The sequence below is a fragment of the Linepithema humile genome, chromosome 6, assembly GCF_040581485.1.
Source record: "Linepithema humile isolate Giens D197 chromosome 6, Lhum_UNIL_v1.0, whole genome shotgun sequence".
NCBI classification, from domain to species: Eukaryota; Metazoa; Arthropoda; class Insecta; order Hymenoptera; family Formicidae; genus Linepithema; species Linepithema humile.
In genome coordinates this window covers 4,639,226-4,660,821 of record NC_090133.1, presented here as the reverse complement: position 1 = coordinate 4,660,821, position 21,596 = coordinate 4,639,226, and the positions used below count along the sequence as shown (strand labels likewise).

The 21,596-nt window shown below is 30.5% G+C and overlaps 2 protein-coding genes and 1 pseudogene across 2 annotated transcripts in view; all 3 read left to right on the top strand.

Moving 5' to 3' along the window:
* Positions 1 to 21,596, top strand: part of LOC105676984 (dynein axonemal heavy chain 1-like) — a 106,699-nt gene that overhangs the window by 51,836 nt on the left and 33,267 nt on the right. Inside the window, exons 24-31 of the mRNA XM_067356925.1 lie at positions 17,220 to 17,374; positions 17,507 to 17,746; positions 18,033 to 18,111; positions 18,672 to 18,885; positions 19,623 to 19,785; positions 20,388 to 20,503; positions 21,146 to 21,351; positions 21,427 to 21,589. Coding sequence (XP_067213026.1) covers positions 17,220 to 17,374; positions 17,507 to 17,746; positions 18,033 to 18,111; positions 18,672 to 18,885; positions 19,623 to 19,785; positions 20,388 to 20,503; positions 21,146 to 21,351; positions 21,427 to 21,589 — 1,336 coding nt within the window. The remainder of the gene's footprint in view (positions 1 to 17,219; positions 17,375 to 17,506; positions 17,747 to 18,032; positions 18,112 to 18,671; positions 18,886 to 19,622; positions 19,786 to 20,387; positions 20,504 to 21,145; positions 21,352 to 21,426; positions 21,590 to 21,596) is intronic.
* On the top strand, positions 381 to 3,712 carry LOC105676978 (cytochrome P450 9e2-like). Its single transcript, XM_012375231.2, has one exon. The coding sequence runs from the start codon at positions 938 to 940 to the stop codon at positions 2,459 to 2,461; it is 1,524 nt and encodes a 507-aa protein (XP_012230654.1). The 5' UTR covers positions 381 to 937; the 3' UTR covers positions 2,462 to 3,712.
* On the top strand, positions 4,808 to 8,627 carry LOC105676980 (cytochrome P450 9e2-like; annotated as a pseudogene).

The following is a 21,596-nucleotide window of genomic DNA, read 5'->3' as shown; positions in this document are numbered from 1 at the left end:
CTACTCTATTATGTCTATTATGACAAATATTCTTTTAGTGCTACGTAATTACTTAATTACAAAGGAAAAATTACTCCCTTATACCTCATATAGATTTTTTCTAAATACTACATTTTTATTACATATTGCATTAACATCTTTGTCATATAGATATTTATGAATGAAATATAAATACAAATAAAAAGTTTATATTATTATACAAAAAAATAGACTTTATTTCGATTTGATTCTATTTTTATATATGAATCGAAATGTGAATCAAAGATAATATTTGGAGAAATAAACACAATTTGAAATCATGCATTAGTTATTTATAAATTAGAATCAAATATATAAATGCACAATAAAAATAATTGAACGTATATATATATTGTTATTGTATTATGCTATTAAGAATAATAAATAATAATGTTGCCCGATGTTGCGCATAAATCGCGGTTTACACTTGGTCAATTAATCTTTAAGTATTCATTATAGCATTCACGTGCAACGAACATGATACACTCATACGTATAATGAAAATATGTGTCATGTTCACAATAAGCTAATTATAGTGCTACTGTTGGAGGAATGATGAAGTCATTACAGCGCTGCTGTTGGAGCACGCGTGTAGTAGCTGATCTCGCCTTGGATGAGAAGCGTTCAGTCAGTTGAAAGATACGCGACGTGTTCGTCTGGCTAATCGGAAATATACTGAGTCAGTACGATATCAATTTTTCGTAAACATTTTATTGTTAAAGTTATTTTTAGATTGCACAGAAATTCTGCCAACAATTCACAAAATTAGTATACAATCAAATACGTACGTTTTAACACGATATTAATTGTACAATAAAATTTGGAAATTGTTTCGTCGATTTCAAGAAAAACTGACTACAATCAGCAACCAGCAGTTTCTTTATCACATAATCAATATCGAAAGTATAATATATTCATAATGGAAACTTCAACCTTGCTTCTGACTATCCTCACTGCAGGTATTTGTCTATACTACTTTGTTCTAAGCAAGTTATTTCACTACAAGCGGCTGAAGATTCCACATACCCGACCGATTCCGTTATTGGGCAACATGGCATCGCTAATTTTCCAACGTGAATCTGCACCACACAGTTTGAGAAATATGTACAATCAATTCTGTGATGCAAAATATTATTGTTTCTACGAATTTACGACGCCAACTTACATAATCCGTGATCCGGATCTTATCAATATGATCGCCATTAAAAATTTCGACAGCTTTTGCGATCGTCGTAACGTCGTGAATGAAGACATCGAACCGATGGCCGGTAGGAATCTACTCGGCATGCGGGGCGATCACTGGCGCGAGATGCGAAAGCTCCTTAGTCCTAGTTTCACGTCCAGTAAAATGAAAATGATGTTTGAATTGATGTGTCACTGCGCTAAAAATTTTATTGATTTTCTAACGATTGAATCTGGTAAGACCGGCAAAACGTACGACATGCTGGACATACTGTCAAGATATGCCAATGACGTGGTTGCCACGTGCGCTTTTGGTATCAATGTGGACTCGTTCAAGTATCCAAATAATGATTTCTTTTTGCTCGGCAAGGAAGTTATAAACTTTAATAGCCCTCGCATGCTTTTTGCATTTCTCATGCATAGAAACTTTCCAAAAATTGCAAAGTTATTTAAACTGAGAATGTTTAGCGCAAAGGTGGATAAATTCTTCAAGGGCGTTGTCACTAGCACAGTGAAGGCTAGAGACGAACAGGGGATTGTTCGACCAGACATGATTCAATTAATGATGGAGACTAGAAACAAGAACCATGGCGCTACGTTCGATATCAACGAGATGACAGCTCAGGCATTCATCTTTTTTTCGGCTGGATTTGAGACTGTGACAAAAACTATGTGTTTTATGGCACACGAAATTACCGTCAATCCTGATGTACAGAGGAAGTTGAGAGAGGAGATCGACGATGTTCTCAAGGTGACCAACGGCAAACCTACATACGAGGCAATCAACGGCATGAAGTATTTAGATGCCGTTGTGAACGAAACTCTGAGATTTTATCCTCCATCATTTTCTACCGATAGAATTTGCGTCAAAGAATTCGTATTGCCACCGGCGACTCCAGATAGCGAACCGTTAACCCTTAAACCGGGAGATAATGTTTGGTTTCCTATTTACGCTCTGCATCATGATTCTAAGTATTATCCTGAACCAGAAAAGTTCGATCCAGATAGGTTTCTAAATGGCAAAGTGGATAATTCGGTTTACATTCCATTCGGTATCGGGCCTAGGCTCTGTATAGGCAACAGATTTGCTCTAATGGAAGCAAAAATTATGCTGTTTCATTTATTATGGCATTGTGATCTGGAACTAGACATTAAAACCAGAAATCCTCTCGTTTTTGATAAGAAAACAATGGTCATGATGGTGGAAGGTGGTTTCTGGTTAAAATTGCGAATGAGGAAATCGTTGATTCCTGTCGTGTAATTCTTGACAAATGGATATAGAATTTAGAACACGTATATGTAATAATATTTACTTTAAAAAGGGTTATAGAATTATATTTAAAATAGTCTCTACAAATTATTAATTATTTAAGATGCCATAAAAATGGATATGGTGTATATGATAATGGCATACCATGCAAGGCAATAAGTGGTTTTTTAAATAAAATTAGTTTAGTTTTTAATGTTGCAATTATCAGGATTATCACGTAAAGCAGTAGATTCAATAAAAATTTTGTTAGTTTCTGTCGCAATTAACAATATTTACGAGCCATTATTAAATCAATGCTTCTGTCTTCGTAAAAAATACCTCAACAAACTATAACTATCTTTTTTCCGCGTAAAACAAAAAAGCTTCTTTACATTTGAATGTTTAAATTCAGCCTTTTTTTTATAAATTTTTAAAATTTAAAAATGAAGAATAAAGAGTTGCAAAAAATTATTTTGCAGCTGATATATATATTCTTCATGTTTGCGAAAAAATAAGGAATAATATTATATTTATTTATTTTGAATATTTTAAATATACATGAAACAAAAATATCAATTTTCTATAGTTATATTTAATTTATATGTCAAATATAAAATAGGATGACACCATGAAACCTTAATATATTTTAAAAAATTGTTATTTTATCTTACAATTCAAGATATCATATCATTATAACAATACTTTGATAATTTGTAGAATAATGTATTAATAAAAATAAATAAAATAATAATAATATATATATATATAATAATATTAATAAAAGTTTTTATTAATACTTATAAATATTTTTATTAATATTTTTATTAATTTTATTAAATAAATAAAAAATAAAAATATTAATAAAAAAAACAATTTTTATTGCAAAAATTATTTCTTAACTTTCTTCCATTTACACATTTTCCTCATTTTTATTTCTTAAATACAACTTTTAATTCTGTTTTTCAATGCTACTTCAATTTAATTGCATGTAAGTTTGTAGATATATATATATATATATATATGATAAGAAAAAGCGTAACTTTGTAACTAAATACAAGAGTATATTGAAGAATTGATGGATTGCATAACTTTATTTACAATTATCTCAATCCTATATACATACACATACACAAATATAAAATGGCAAAACAGCATATGTGTACATTTCGTTACATAACATTTGTATGTTAAAAAAGCAATAAATAAATGTATATTTTTTTTTCTATATTCAAATAATAAATAAAAATAAAATTCTATTTTGCAGACGAGCTGTTAGTAAATTTCAAAGAGAGATATTTCTGTTCGCAATATAAACACTTAATTATTAAAGAAATATTATATTTTGTTTAAATCTTATTGAAGACTATTTTTGTAATAACATGATACTTGTCACTTTGATATTTATTAATAAAATGTTGACAAAAAAACTAAAAAATATATTCAATTCATATGCCATCGCATAGAAAAAGGAAAGGAATAAAATGGTATTCCAATTTAACTATATTTTTAGTTTTGTGTTTAAAACTTGAATAATTTCTAGTTGCTTAAAAGCAAATAATATCATTTGCATAGAAGCAGCAATTATTTCTTATATAGTTAGCCTTTGTAATAAATCGAGAAATAAAATTAGCATAAGATTAAACAGAAGAAAAAACCTCAAATTGTTCTACAGATTTCTTATCTGCAGTTAGATAAAATATGCGATAAAAATTAAATTTGGAATACAACATGCGATTACAACATAGGTTCATTTTAATATCTTAAACGATGATATTGAGATGACGATACATTGAGATGAATACGTTTTCAATCGATTTTTAAATTTATCAATTTACTTCACAAGCAATGAGCATAACACATCGATAAAAATAAAAATGCAAAATAAGCAATAAATACAGGATAGCGCCATCAATTAAAGATATAATTTTATGACTTTTACGCACTTTGTATCTCTCTATCTCGTCTTGAAAGATAAAAAGCATTTTTTTTTCGTAAAATAGATTAGTTTCTTGACAATATTTCTTATTTGTATTCCTTAAATACTGCATTTAATAATGTTTTTCAGTGCTACTGCAATTGAATTAAATATAAATTTGTACATCTATATCTAATGATAAAAATAGAATTTAAAACACAACATGTTATTGCAACATTATTTCATTTTAAAATCTTCGACGATGACATTCAGATATCGATAAATTGAAATCAATACGTTCTCAGTTAAACTTCAAGTCATTCTACTTCATGCGCAATGAGCATGACATGATAAGAATAAAAATGCAACAGATAGAATAGTATTATTAATGAAAGATATAACCTTATGACTTTTATGCGCACTTTGTGGCTATATATCTCGTCTTGATAGATAAAAAGCATTCAGTTATAGCATAGTGTGCATAGTGCATGTTTCATTGTCAAGGCAATAAGATAGTCGTTTCTCGGAATAGTTTGATCACGAAAATAGTTTCCGATTTGAAGTTTCGGCATAGTTTCCGATTTTAATAATAATTATTAAAAGTAATAAAAAAGTCCGATTGAACGTTTTTACGAAATATTAACGTAAATGTAAATTATTTAAATAAACAATAGATTGTGAAAATTATTTCGCCGATAAAAGTGATAAAAAATAGCAACAACCAGCAATATTCTTTGCACACATAATTAAACCAATTATCATTATTGCAATGGAGATTTCTACTCTGCTCTTAACTATCCTCACGGCAAGTGTTTGTTTTTACTATTTCATTGTGAGCAAGTTATCTCATTTCGAGCAGCTGAAGATTCCGCACGTGCGACCAATTCCGTTGCTGGGCAATATGGTTTCTTACATTTTTGGACACAAGTCCTTGATGGATAATTTAGGCAGTATATACAATTTGTTTCCTGACGCAAAGTACTTTGGATTTTATGAATTTATGAGACCTACCTATGTGATCCGCGATCCGGACTTAATCAATACAATTGCTATCAAACACTTTGATAATTTTTGCGACCACCTTAATTTCACTAACGAGGAAATTGAACCAATGGCAAGCAAAAACCTGTTTGGTCTGCGAGGCGATCATTGGCGCGAAATGCGAAAGCTCCTCAGTCCTAGCTTCACGTCCAGCAAAATGAAAATGATGTTTGGATTAATGTGCCAGTGTGCTGACAATTTCGCTAATTTTCTGGCCACCGAATCCGGGAGTACTGGCAAAACTTATGATATGAAGAATGTGCTGAGCAGATATGCAAACGACGTCGTAGCTACGTGCGCTTTTGGAATCAGCGTGGACTCGTTCAAGCATCCGAAGAATGAATTCTTTCTGCTAGGCAAAACTCTAATATTTAACACATGGATGTCTTTTGTATTTCTTATGCATAGAAACTTTCCGAAAATTTCAAAGTTTATCAATCTAAGAATGTTTGGTTCGAAAGTGGACAAATTCTTCAAGGATGTCGTCACTAGTACAGTAAAGGCAAGGGACGAGCAGGGGATTATTCGACCTGATATGATTCAGCTAATGATGGAGACTAGAGACAAAAATCATGGCCCCGCATTCGACATCGACGAGATGACTGCACAAGCATTCGTCTTTTTTCTGGGCGGATTTGATACCGTGTCGACGATCATGTCTTTTGCGGCGCACGAGGTCGCTGTCAATCCTAATATACAGAGCAAGTTGAGAGAGGAGATCGACGATGTCCTCAAGATGACCAACGGCAAACCTACATACGAGGCAATCAACAACATGAAATTATTGGACGCAATTATAAACGAAACTCTAAGACTTTATCCTCCAGGATTTTTTATCGATAGATTGTGCGTTAAAGAGTTCGAATTACCATCAGCGACGCCAAATAGTAAATCGGTCATACTTAAGCCCGGAGATAATATTTGGTTTCCAGTTTTTGCTTTACACCGTGATTCTAAATATTATTCACAGCCGGAAAAGTTCGATCCAGACAGATTCCTGAATGACGAAGTAGATAATTCAGTTTACATGCCATTCGGTATTGGGCCCAGAATTTGCATAGGTAACAGATTCGCCATAATGGAAACAAAAATTATGCTGTTTTATCTTTTATGGCATTGCGATGTTGAACCCGACACTAAAACCACGAATCCTATGGTATTGAATAAAAGGTCGTTTGTCGTGATGCCAGAAAATGGGTTCTGGTTAAAATTGCGGACGAGAAAATCGACGGTTCCTGTCGCGTAATTCTTGTCGAATCGATATTGAATTTAGAATATCTATATGTAATAATGTTTACTTCAAAAAAAAGTTATAGAATTATATTTAAAATAGTCTCTATGAATAGTCTCTATGAATTATTATGTATTTAAAGTGCCGTAATTATGGATATGATGTATATGATAATAGTATCATGCAGGGCAATAAGTAACATTTTTTAATAAAATTAGTTCAGTTTTTTATGTCGCAATAAAGACTTGCGAATTGTTGGTAAATCAATGTTCTTTCTTTATAAAAAGTATCTGAGAAAAAGTGTATATGTATACACTAATCTTAATATTTTTCTACGTAAAATGAAGAAGTTTCTTGACACTTAATTTTTAATTTAAGTATTAAACATAAAAGAAGCTAAGAATAAAAAGTTGTTTTGCAGCTGATATATATCTTTTACTTTGACAAATGAAATAAGACATTATATTATATTAATTAATTTTGGAGTATTATGAATGATCTTATGAATTATAACAATCATAATATTTTATTAGTTTTGATATACAGTACTTATCGTGTAAAATCTTCATTTCTGTATAAATCGAATTGTAATAATTATTCTGTAAACAATAATAAATATTAACTATCTAGTTTTTATTTCTATTATATAGTCAATTTTTTTATAAAATAGATTAAAAATTATTCATTATCACTGTTATAATTAGTATTTTTATAATATTTAGATAAAATTTCAGGTGCAGTGTTTTTCATTCTAAATAACAAGTGTGATATAATGTTAAACAGTTGAATTAATTTTATTATATTATTTCGAAATAAGACAAAGATTTTGTAACCTATTATGTATTTTGCATTTTTATTCTTATTAGTGTATCATATTCATTGGTCGTGAAGTTGACTTAAAGGTCAACTCCAAACGTATTCATCTCAATGTATCGTCATCTCACAATCAGTATCATTGTTTAAGATATTAAAATGAAACAATGTTGTAACCATACAGATATGCTAATGACGTGGTTGCCATATGCGCTTTTGGTATCAGTGTGGACTCATTCAAGTACCCGAAGAACGAATTTTTTCTACTTGATAAAACCCTGAACGTCGGCGGCTGGCAGTCATTTACATTTTTCATGAACAGAAACTTCCCGAAAGTTGCAAAATTTTTCGGACTTAGAATGTTTAGTACCAGGATAGACAATTTTTTCAAGGAAGTCGTCACGAGCACCGTGAAGGCCAGAGACGAGCAAGGATTTATTCGACCAGATATGATCCAGCTAATGATGGAAACTAGAGACAAAAATCACGGACCAGTGTTCGATATTAACGAGATGACCGCTTAGGTGTTTATCTTTTTCTTAGGTGGATTCGATTCCGTGGCAACGGTTATATACTTTGCGACGCACAAGATTGCTGTTAATCGAGACATACAAAATAAATTGAGAAAAGAGGTCGACGATGTTCTCAAAGAGACTAATGGCAAGCCCACTTATGAAACCATCAACGGTATGAAGTATATGGATGCTGTGGTGAACAAAGTTCTAAGATTTTATCCGCTGGCGACTTTCCTTGATAGATTATGCGTCAAAGAATTCGAATTGCCACCAGCTACTTCAGACGGCGAACCGGTCACAGTCAAACCTGGAGATAGCATTTGATTTCCGAGTTACGCTATACAGCGTGATTCTAAGTATTATTCGCAATCAGAGAAATTCGATTCGGACAGATTTCTAAACAGCGAAATGGACAACTCGGTGTATATTCCGTTCGGTATCGGTCCAAGAATTTGTATAGGTAATAGATTCGCTCTAATGGAAATAAAAATTATGCTGTTGTATCTGCTACGGCGTTGCGATGTTGAACCTGATGTTAAGACCAAAAATCCCATGATATTGAACAAAAAAACGTTTATTATGAATGCTGAAGATGGATTCTGGTTAAAAGTGCAAACAAGAAAATCAGCGGTTCCTTTTACAAAATAATTATTGAATAAACATGGAATTTAGAACATTAATAATGTATAAAATTTACTTAAAGCATTAGAATTCTATTCAAAATGATTCTTATAAATTAATTATTAGAATGTCAAAAAGAAGTACAAAAATATATAAAAGAAAAATATCTCGAAAGGCAATAGATAAAAATGTGCTCAGTTTCTCTCTCGCGACTATATCAAAACTTTCATAATTTTTGTCTGAAACAAAACAATCGTACAACAAACAAGCAATCGTACTTTTTATTACTATTAAAACAGTTGAATTACTTTTTTTTCAAATTTTGCAGAAAAAATTTCTATATTAGTAAAAGTTACGAACAATAATTTTACATTGAATATGTATTTCGTATTATCCGAAAAAAAGTAGGTTAATATTATTAATATTATTAATATTATATTATATTTAATATTAATAATATTATTAATATTATTAATATTATATTATATTTAATATTATTTTAAATAAAATAAAATTACCGATCCTACAATACTAAATTTGTTATAAATATAAAACAATCAATTAGTAGTGCAGAACTATTATTGATTTCTCAATTTCAATTCGCTAAAAAGATGGTATCGATTTTCCATCAGCAAAATTTTACATGATGCTTACTGTCGTAATTCTTTATTTTTGAAGTTAAACATATTTTAATAATTATGTTTTAAACGGAAATATTTCTGTGTGAAATAAAAATTTAGTTAAGATAAATATTTGGATTTTATTGAAATCACTCTGAGTATATCCACGAAATTTAATTTAATTCTTTGTTTGTGATGTATCCCTTTTTAGGCCATATATTTTGTATGAGCATAGCAACGCTTCGAATAAAATTTATTACCACCACGCCTTCATTGAGTTCTTAGAATTCACAAAACATTGTATACAATAGCACTCAGTACATATGATTATTTGTAAAGATGTACAGTAAATTCTATAATAAACTTTACATAATATTTGATTAACAACAAATAATCAAATTAAAATATTAAATATTTATTTATTTGTTATGCAGAGAGCATTGCATATAATATTTTATAACATTTTAAAATCTTTAATTCAGTTAGATTGATATACAATCATACAAATTTATTATGAATTTCTATTTTCTAAAAAAACTGCAATATGTATTGAATCTGAATATAAATGAAGATTTTACACAAAAAAATTACCACGTGCCATAATAAATTGCAACATTTGTACTTTACAAGAACATTTATAATATGATAGATAAATGTAACCGATATTTTCACTTTATCGCTGCATAGTTTGTTATATTAAACGTATTAAATTAATGTATGTAAATAAAACGTATAAAATGAAACATTAAACATAAAACAAAGTAGGTAGTAGAAAGACGCGCTTAAGTGCAATATAATTTTCCCTGAAATTTCTATTTTTGATTTTTACTTGCAGTAACTTTATATCAAATGTTGAAATAAGATCTGCATGACTCGCCTCGAGGGATTATAATTTACGAAGTCCATTTAATGCACAATTTTGCATTTAAAGTATCCTTCATATATTATGAATATGTTTTAGCTCTGCACTCATTTTCGCGTTTGTTTAATAAACATTCATACACAATAAGAGTCCTGTATTTTCTCCACAATCTCAAAAATGCACTTTCCGGCATCACGAAGAATGCTTTTTTGCACATCGCTATAGAAATCCAAATTTTAGCGTTGGCCTAAAAATTATAACGTCATGATTTTTGTTTTTTTATCAAAGTGAATCTTTAGGCTATACAGAAATTTTTTAATGTAAACTTGTTTCTTTGACTTATCTATTTTTCTAATATATTAATAACAGACTATTGTAACCAACCGAAGTCTTATTTTACACTTACAATATAAAAACCATTAATAATAATATGTATATAGCATGATAAAAAGCTTAATAAATTTGATTTTACTGAAATGCAGATATATTATTTAATCAACTTTTATTTGTCTGCAATGTTACAAGTGGCAACTTTGAATATCAGCATGTTTCCTTTGCTAAAGTAATAGCGACACAAAGAATGTCGCGTCTTTCTACTACCTACTTTGTTTTATGTTTAATATTTAATTTTGTAATTTAATACGTTTAATATAACAAACTATGCAACGACGATATGTTTTCCCTCGCGTGAATTTTACAATGACGCGTTAATTCGCAAAGAAATATCTCAAGATTTGCGTCGCAATCTTTCCGTCCCTGTATCCACCCATCGCCCGCGATATCAATGACCGAGCAGAACCATATTCCACCGCGACTCACGATATATACATCGATAATACACACCCACGAACGATCATAAACAGTGTGCGGTAGGAAGCAACAGTGTGCGCATATGTCGATTCGTAAAGATGAATGACGGTTGGTTATATAAGCCAATGTGTGGATATTTATACGTTGGTCGAAAATAGTCGACAAACTGCATTCACAGAGGCGGCATGGTCCTCTAATACGCACATAGATAGCGGCACACTTTATATATATAAACTTTATATATATGTATACATACATATATCAAATAAGTAAACATGTGTGTGTGCGTGTGTGTGTGTGCGTGCATATATATCTGTCGGCGCAACAATATATGAAATCGAAATAAAAGTCTGTTTGACGAACTGAAAAAAAAAATTGGTACGATTTTTTAATTTCTATTCTTTCTAAACATGGCAATTTTCACATTTTATGTTTTATATTGGCGTGTTCTCGATATCATTATATCTATTAAAATTATAAGAGTTTGATGTTGATCCTCAGTCGAGGCATGTCATGTCTATTTTCGATGTACAACTTGTACACGTGTACTTTTTTCCTAATTTTTAATACGATATCTTTTAGGAGTTGCGTAAGTGAGTAGACTATTTCCAGATTTGTTGATGTTTCAAATTACATATGCTCGCTTCGATGTTCCACTTGTGTGAATAGCATATATACACGACCGATCGCCGGGAACCCAATATTTCAATGTTTACGTATAGAGATTTATGATAACATACGTGTAAAGAAACACTTCTAATCGATATCATGCGAATGTTACATTCCGAATTTCAAGGGATTTTATATATCTTCACAAGCAATAAATTTCATATATTGTTGCGCCAACAGGTATATATGTAGATATAAAATGTTTACTTATTTGATATATGTATGTATCCGAGAGAAAAAAGGAAATAATATTTCTATTCTCTATTCTAATTGTTTCAATAACATTGTGCAGATCACGTAAAATTTCCTATCGTACATCGAATTAAATTCTCTTTCCGTTTTAACATACTATAACTTTTCCAAAATCAAAATAAGTCTAATAGTTATATATTTAGTAATTATCCACTAATTTTCAATAAAATATATATACACACACACACACACATAATTTTGTATAAAAACTGTCATAATAAATTATATACGCGCGCACGCATCAACTGCATAGCAGTTTCAATTAATAGAAGATATCCATTTATATACCAACGCAATCATTTAGTAGGTTAAAGCTTTTTAAAGCAGAGAACACCTTATATATATCCCTTCAAAGTTATGCGGAATTAATTTAATTCTTATTATATATTTAATTATTATTAATTAATATAAATAAAAATGCGTTAAATTGGTGTTAAAACTGATGTTTCTAATTGAAAACATATTAGCACCTAAAAAAGTAATAGAAGGGCCCAAATTAAAATTTTTTGCTCTGTACAAAACAAAGTTGAATCCGTAAGAATCAGAATAAAATCTTAATTTGATGTAAAAAGAACATCTTTTGGAAGAAGTGTCGTACATCATAATACATGCACGCGTGAGACATTAAAATGCAATTAGGAAAATTTGAAGATAACTCACCAGGTATTTACGGAGATTAAGTTTGGACTTTTTGGCAGGAGCGACTGTATGGCAGTGACCGGTTGAGTTTGAACTGAATTGCCGCTTTAATTTGTTAATATTCAGTATGATCATGATATTCATCGTCACGATGCACACGAGCGGCGCGACTAGACTGAGTGTAGTATCTACAATGTTGACATCCTCCATAGGCGCGTGATAATCGGGATTCAAGATGCACATAAAGTCGTTCCCTATCTTTACCAAGCCGGCAGTGAAGAAGCTGTATGAATGACCAACTAACGATATGACGATTTGTCCCCCGATAATAAGCTTTATACGTTGAACACTGCACAACCGCGTAAGTCGTAATGGATATTGAATAGCAATATATCTTTCAACGGTGCAACAGGTGATCAGCCAGGTATTAAGGGAGCTGCAAATTGAGCTGACGTACACCACTGCTTTACACCAGCTATCGCTGTTAAACATGCGATTATCGAACATGTTATTTAACCAAACTAAACCCAGAGTGATAAGATAACTGAAATCCACAATGCTGAGCACCGTCAGAAAATAACTGGAACCATGGTCTTTTACCTGTCTACTGACAGAAAAAACACACACAACTAAGTTTCCAAATAGACCGAATACAACTATGAACGGTATGTAGTATGTATGGCAGAACTCCAAGATAAGGAACAAGATGTGAAGAATAAAGTGATTGTCGTAATCTGTCAGCATCTCCGAGCTCTTCTTGAGACTGTCATTCGTATTGTTTGACTCGTTAAAGTACATCTCGACTATTATTTGTCGAAGACTTTTTACTGGCAGGTACAAGGTCATTATATTTAATATTAACAGTGATTTATATTAATATTATTAATATTTTATATTATTTATTTATATAATTTAATATTAATATTAACTCTTAATTGTCACGTGTCGCAGCGAGCAGAATTGTACTTATTATTCAACTTTTCACACACTCTTTATAATTAATTCCTTTTTCCCCTATCTTTTCTATCGTGTCACTGCACGCGGAGAAAATTTAGACAAAGATTGAAGATATAATATAGCTTTCTGATGTAATAGTGCCGCGCTGAATTTCCGCAGATATTTTCAAGAATTTCCACCGTCACCTTTCATCCGATGAATTCTTTTACAGTTTTCAGTTAAAATTCCACAAGAGATTCCTTTTCTTCAATCCTCCTAAGTGATCTCTTTAATGCTTCTAATTTAATTCTTCTTGCTGAAGCACCGATTTCTTTTGTTGGATAATTGAACTATGAGCTCCAATTAAAACACCATCAAACAAATTTACTTCTTAAAGTACATCTCGACTATTATTTGTCGAAGATTTTTCACTGGCAGGTACAGGATCATTATATTTAATATTACCAGTAATTTATATTAATATTATTAATATTTTATATTATTTATTTATATAATTTAATATTAATATTAACTCTTAAACGTCTTTTTTTTCAAACTGTCTTTAAACTTTTTCGCGAGGCGAAAAAAATGTCTTATCCACTTAGACTGACGGATGATATAGAATGTTTTAAAACGTGCGTGTCATCCACCCACGCAGAATGTTCCTTTTAGCGAATTACTGATGATCAAATTGTTTTAGAATTTGACAGCAAAAAGCACTATGGGAACAATTTACAAATTATTCAAGCATAAACTGCAAGAATAATATTGGCGGTAATACGATGAATATGTAATACCGTTGGCGCTTTTAATTTAAATTCTCTCGCACATCAAAGTGCTTCTAATAATTTCATTCAATAATCAAGCTGCAATGTGCGAACAGCAATTCGATCAAAGAGACTCCGAGTATCCTCGAACGATCTATCACAACAGGTGAGAATAATATTTTTTGCGAACTTTATATTTCAGTGAAATATAAGGAACTGAAATGCATACGCCCACGTACTTCGATGCGAAAGGTCGTCAGGTTAACTGCAAGCGCGAGTTCTAAACGCATCTGTATTAGTCGAAAAGTTTTTCGCATGCGCTCTATAGAGAACCAATCGATGCTCGCCGTCGTTGCCGCCGCGGGTGACGTCGTCGCCGTCGACGCTAACGTCGCCGTCGCCGCCGACGCCGTAGTCGGCTGTGTCGCCCCGCTCCGGGTCATTTTTGTCTCGCGGCTTCGAAGAACCGATTGCAAAAGTAGAGCATCGTGTTCTCTGATCCCGCAACAAAGGGATGTAAATGAGGTTATCAGTATTTTAACGTTCTTTTTCTCTCAAAAACATATAAAATTTTTACAATGTAACAGAATATTTTGATATATACTAAAATTGTAAGTATTATTTAGAGTTAATAGGATTTTTATATAAAATTCTGTTTCAAAACTCGCATGTACAAAGTTATAATACTTTTGCTATTTGAAAAATAATTTATTTGAATTTTGATTCGAGATAGATCGATTTTTTCGATGAATCCATAAAAGAATCCACGTCACATCTATGTGAAATTTCCGGGCGTCCCTATTGTAAAAGTATCCAACCGAGTAACTTCTGTTTGAATAAAATCTTTGTTCAATGACAAGTAGACTTAATTTGCTTGAAAATGGTCAAAAGGTTCAATAGCGTTTTAGTCAAACCTAGAGATATTTACATGTTTTAATAAATGACATGTTAATTCTCGTGACACGTTAATTCTGACACTTAATTCTCTTTCTATCTATTTTAAATTTATGGTTTTGTTAAATTATAGGGGAAACATATTTAATATTAAGACTTTAAAGAAAGCTTATTAATTAAATTAATTGTTAGCACTTCTCTCTTGAATTTTTTTTACACGCACTGGACACGTTATTATGTGTTACAACACGTTATGTATTTAAAACTCGTTTCAGTATTAAAAATCTGCCTAGCCTGCCTAAAGACCGTAGGATTCTTACTACAGTCATTGTGAAACTTCGGAAGACCCACCCAGGGAGAAATACAAGTAGACGCAATAGACATCTAATTAACGTTTATAATAAACATCTCATTGACGTTTCTTCGACCCGTATTCCTCCAGCTTTTTAGATAATTATCTACAAAACTGGACGTGATGAAGCAAAACGGCTTACGAATTTAGATTCAATGACCCAAAATCTATAAGAAACATCTACTCTGGTTTGAGTTTATTTCCAAATTTTTTTTTTGTGGTTTTGTGTAATCGATTAATCATCATGTCGAAAGAAGATTATTTCTATCCATTTGACTGAGCCGAGCGAAGGATTTCGATGTCTTGCCGCGCGCTCGTATACTTGTGCGAAAAAAATGGGCTGTAGGCTGCTTCGAATTTCGGTTACATTAGGCTCGCCTCTTAAATTTTAGAAAAATTCAAAAATAGGAAAAAAATGTTTAAAAAAATCAATATTATTACACCAACAAAAATTTAGATAAAAACAATTTAATATAGTATGCCTTTTAGATCTCTAGAATAGTTTAATCAATACTAATTACTATGTTCAACGTATGTACGTAACTCTATTTTGGTGGTGTGATTTCAATCATCTTTGCAATCAACTCTCCACGTTAGTTTTCCAATTTGTATGCAATGGCTTCGTTACTAATACAATTCTAGTTGTACGCTGTTGAGCAACAACAAATTGCTAGTTTATGTGAACAACACGAATTACCGTTTACTAGTGAATAAATTAAATTATATATGTAGGGAAATTAATATGTAAGTAGAATTATGCAAATAATACATAAGATGGGCCAAAGAAAACGTGCCATCTTGTTTATTATGTAACCGATTGATTTGTGGAAAATATACCAAAATAACGAGTGTCAATTTTATTTTTTTCAAAAGTAAATATCTATTAAAATTATACATATATCTTTTAATTATGAAATAAATAGAAATTGTTTATTAGTTTATTATATTGTTATTAGTTTATTTATATATGATTTGCGTAATAAATAGTATAATATATAAGAAGTTTTATTGAATGCATGTGTTATTTTCAGTTTTTAAACATTTACACACAAAGACTTTTTGAACAATTTGGAGAAAGTAACAAATAAAATTTTTAACATATATATTGCTTCCAAATTGACGAGAAAACAAAGCTTTATTAACGTCTTTAAAATTTAATTTATAAAAACATTTTTATGTTTAATATAAAACACTTTTGTGCAATCCATTATAACAGATTATAATTCATTATACACTACATTAATTCATTATAACAAAATATTTGCAATCGTTTATATTTGATTCTTTTTGTGAAGCGAATTTAGCATAATATTAAATTCCTTTTTAACAAAGAGTCACAAAAGAATTTTTTTATTTAGAATTTAACTTTTAAAGCACATGGAATTTTGTTTTAATTAATTAAATAAACAGATTTTTTTACACTAATACACGAATAATAAAAGCAATATATATATAAAAATAAATTCAATTTTAAAACAAACTTTGTGCTTAGCACATTCTAAAACAGATCCGAAATGGCAGGAGTGACGGATGCAAAACAAACTGTTTTACAATCACTATGAGCATACCTATTTCCGAACTCATTCCACATTCAACATTGATTTGTGTGGACCTTTGTTCCACGATAAATGCTTTTGTTTTACAACTGATCTGGTTTAGCTTATCGCTCTCTGTACTGGCTTTTTGGCATTAACCGAGATAACTACATAGCAACTAATTGGGTTATCCCAGATGTATTGAAAAAATTGCAAATTATTCTTGCTTATATTTTATGAAATATAAAAGTACAAACACGCAAAAATAATTATAAAATAATATTTTGTTCCTTTTTAGTGTTACGAAGTCTTAAAACATGCGTGTACAAGCCTAAAAGGTCAATCACAACCAAACGGCAAGCCATTCACATCAGTTGTCACATATGTATTGAATCCAAAAGCTGTAACAATAGCACAACTATATGGCGAATATGATTCCAATACACACGAGTGGTAAGTACATATTGTACATATCTTATATAGAAAATCTTATGAAATGCATACTAATATCGAGAGTTTCGTAAATCATGGGGAGACCTCTAAAATAAACATAATATTAATACCGAATGCATTTCACGTTTACAGGACAGATGGGATATTGCCAACTTTAATACGAACGGATGTAGCAGTAGTGAATCCTGACAAATGTTGGTATATTTTTGACGGACCGATCGATACAGTTTGGATCGAGAATATCAATACCATCCTGGACGATAATAAGAAGCTTTGTCTCACGTCCGGCGAAATAATAAAGTTACTACCGACTCAAACTATAATGTTTGAAGTAGCGGATCTTCAAGCAGCTTCCCCGGCTACAGTTTCCAGGCAAAGCTAATTTTAATAATATAAAATATTATTTCTTTATTGCCATGGAACATATGATATTGCTTATATTATAATACTACAATAGTTTGCGCATCAGAAGATTTCGAATAAAATTTAATAAACGTATTGCTCATAAACACATTAACGGAATATTGTCAACTTTAACAAAGCGAATAATAATAAATGCATTCCTATTTTTCGATCGAAATAATTACAAGGGATTGTATTAATTAAAATATTAATTAGAAACTTGTAATTTATACGTTTTTATTCTTATATGAAACAGATGTGGTATGGTGTATATGGAACCGGAAAATTTAGGTCTGCAACCTCTGATCGATTGCTGGATACGATCATTGCCAACGGTAAGTTATTATTTTTGATATAAAAATATCCTTTTAGCTTATATTATTTATTGAGAGACATGGTCGTCTTGTACCAAGTCACGTGCAACAAACAGTGAAACGTTTAAATAAGAGTTGGAAATTAACAGGAAAATATTAATTTATTTTAACAAGCGCTATTATCGTTTAATTAAAATCGTATTTGATGATAAATAAAAGTATTTATTTTTTAATAATATATTTTTTCTTATTAAATATTCACTAATTGCAAAATGTATTATATATTTTACAAATTATGAAAAATTAATTATGTGTGTTATTGAAATAAAATTACTGTATTATAAAAATATAAATTTGAATTAAATATAATTAATGTTTAATTTACAATTTATCAATTTTTAATAAGCATTTTTAATACTAATATATTTTTCAATATTCGAGTTAAAAGATTTCAGTCATTAAGGTATATTTACATTTTATGTACTTTGTCAAAAGAATTAATTTACATAACATTATTACTAAATGAAATGCATATAAAATTCTAATATGTAAAACGAATCCTTACATTGAATGATTTATAGACGATGAACGATTATATCGAGGAAATAATCAAGTTATCCAATCAACTGGTGCTTCCCGGTTTGAAGATTATACGTGAGAGCTTGCAAGAGATCGTGGATATCGTAGATTCTGCTATTATTCAATCTTACATAAATTTGATGAACTTTAGAATTGGATTAATAACCGAACGCGAAGAAAAAGCACCACTGAATTTCGCTTTCCAACGAACTATACGTACGTTTTTTTCTCATAATTATCAGACCGACTGAACTACTAACAATGCAACTGCAATATCACATACAAGTCAAACATCATAAATGATAAGTACGCCATAGTGGAAGCTTTAAGTTGCTTCGAAGTTACATTACGCAATCACGGATGCAATAGCCGCACATGCAAAGTAAAGCTAGCACTCGCAATCAATATACTCGGAGGTATGCAATATTGTAAATGCAAACGTATCTATTTATCAGTTCTGTACAATTTGCAATATGTAGAAAGTTCGACAGTAAAGATTGAGCCCGGCTCTATAAAAGATATAAGCTCGTACAAGATATACATAGTTTAATAAAATATTCAGCTTTTGAATAGTTTAATATTAGAATAATAATATATTAGAGAGAGAGAGAGAGAGAGAGAGAGAGAGAGAGAGAGAGAGAGAGAAAGAGAGAGAGAGCATAATTATGTGATCATTGCAAAATTAAACTAGTACGAGCAATTTTATATTATATATAATATTATTCGTTTATAATAACATATAAATATAATATTTATTAAAATTAAAACTATATTTATAATATCTAAAATATTATCATTATTTTTAATTGATTGTTGTAATAATTTTATATCGATTTCTCTCTTTTTTTCTTTCTCTCTCTCTCTCTCTCTGTATCAGATTTAATTAAATTCTTAGTATCTTATTTATCAATGAATTGTAATTATCTCGAATGACAATGTATTTCGTATTATAGAGGATTTATTGTCACCGTGGGCAGCTTTTGCAACCGTTTGGGGATTGGGTGCTGTTTGTAATTATGAAAGTCGTTGTATATTTAGTGACTGGCTGAGAAAAGTACAAAAGGATGCTCAACACAAAATACCGTTTCCAAAAGATGGTCTTGTGTTTGATTACAGGTGCAAATATTATATAAAATTTTATGTGATTCGAGAAATAAGTAAATTAAGAAATAAAGCACATTGCAACGTATTTCTCTTTAGAAATTATTTGCTTGAAAATTTTATACAGACAAATTTATTACAATACAAATATTAAATAAAAATAATTTTAAAAAATAATAAAAAATAAACAAAAATAGATAAAACACAAAAATCCAAGAAAAAAAAATTACAGATTAAAATTTTGATATTTATAGACAGAAATAATTTAATATTACATTTTTGTATTATTTTTTAAATTGTATCTTACTTTTAATTGTAATTTTATTAATGAAATAAACCCAAAATATTATGAAAACATTTAAAGTAATTATTGTCACGTGTAAAAATTAAATGCAACAAATAGAATTAAATTAATTTAAATGTTTGCCGAGACGAAATATTTTTCTTTATATAAAGAAAAAGAAGAAAACTTTTGGAAGCAATATCTCGTGAATAATTTATATTAAAGGAGTAAACTGCGTAGTTATTTGTATATATCTTATTATATATATATATAATTAATCTTACAAATTAAACAGAGAATAATATATAACATAAAAGTAGCGTAATATATTTAGGTTACACGATGGATTCACCGACTCCATCGACGGTCAAGAGCCAATTTCACCTAAATGGTACAAGTGGTTGGATGGCATTCCACCCATCAGAATAACGCCGGAAACAGAATACGCCGGTAAATTGTATCTATTCCGCAGTCGAATGTTTATAATCATATAAGTATCTTGTTATTTCATTATATAAATTGTGAAAATGACGACAAATGACTTGAAAATATATACAAGGTGATTCAAAATAACCTGATGTTCTTGCAAAACCATATTCTTGAGCGAATTCTGAGACGATTTTTAATTTTACAAAATTTTGTCCAAAGCTTAGTTTTCGAGTTATAATTGAAAATAGGTAGCAACTTACGAGTTCGGTACAACGAGCAGGCAGGGACGCGCAACGTATAATGAGACTGTCAAGAGTTTACTATCGTCTCATGACGCATTGCATCGTCCTTGCCTGTCCGTTGTATCAGACTCATAAGTAGCAAACTATTTTCAATTATAACTCGAAAATTAAGTTTTGGACAAAATTTTGTAAAAGGAAAAATCGTCTCAGAATTCGCTCAAGAATATGGCATTGCAAGGACATTAGGTTATTTTGAATCACCCTGTATACAAAAATATCGTTGTGCCTTTAAAATTGATCAAAGATTTTATTGATATAAGAATTTGAAATCTCTATGGAACATCTTACAGCACATAAATTAATTAATATACAACATTTTATTCGGTACACTATTAATCTTTGACAAACAATGCTTTTACAGATATCGAAATTCCAACTATGGACTATGTGCGAAATTCGGTGATAATTGAATATCTTCTGATTAATGAAACGAATATACTCTGCGTGGGTCCAACCGGAAGCGGCAAGACTTTAACGATATCAGCAAAATTATCGCGCAGCATGCCAAAAAAATATATTTGCGATTTTCTGACATTCTCGGCGCGAACCACGGCAAATGAGACGCAGGTACCGTAAGAAAGCGAATTACATATTTCTTGTACAGGAAATTGGATTGATTAGTACGGATCTATTTCCACGCAGGACGTAATTGACACGAAATTGAACAGGCGACGTAAAGGTATCTATGGGCCGCCTATTCTAAAAAAGCAAATTTTCTTTATTGACGATTTGAACATGCCGACCTTGGATACATGCGACGCCCAATCGCCTCTTGAATTAATTCGTCAATTTATGGATTTTGGCGGTGAGTA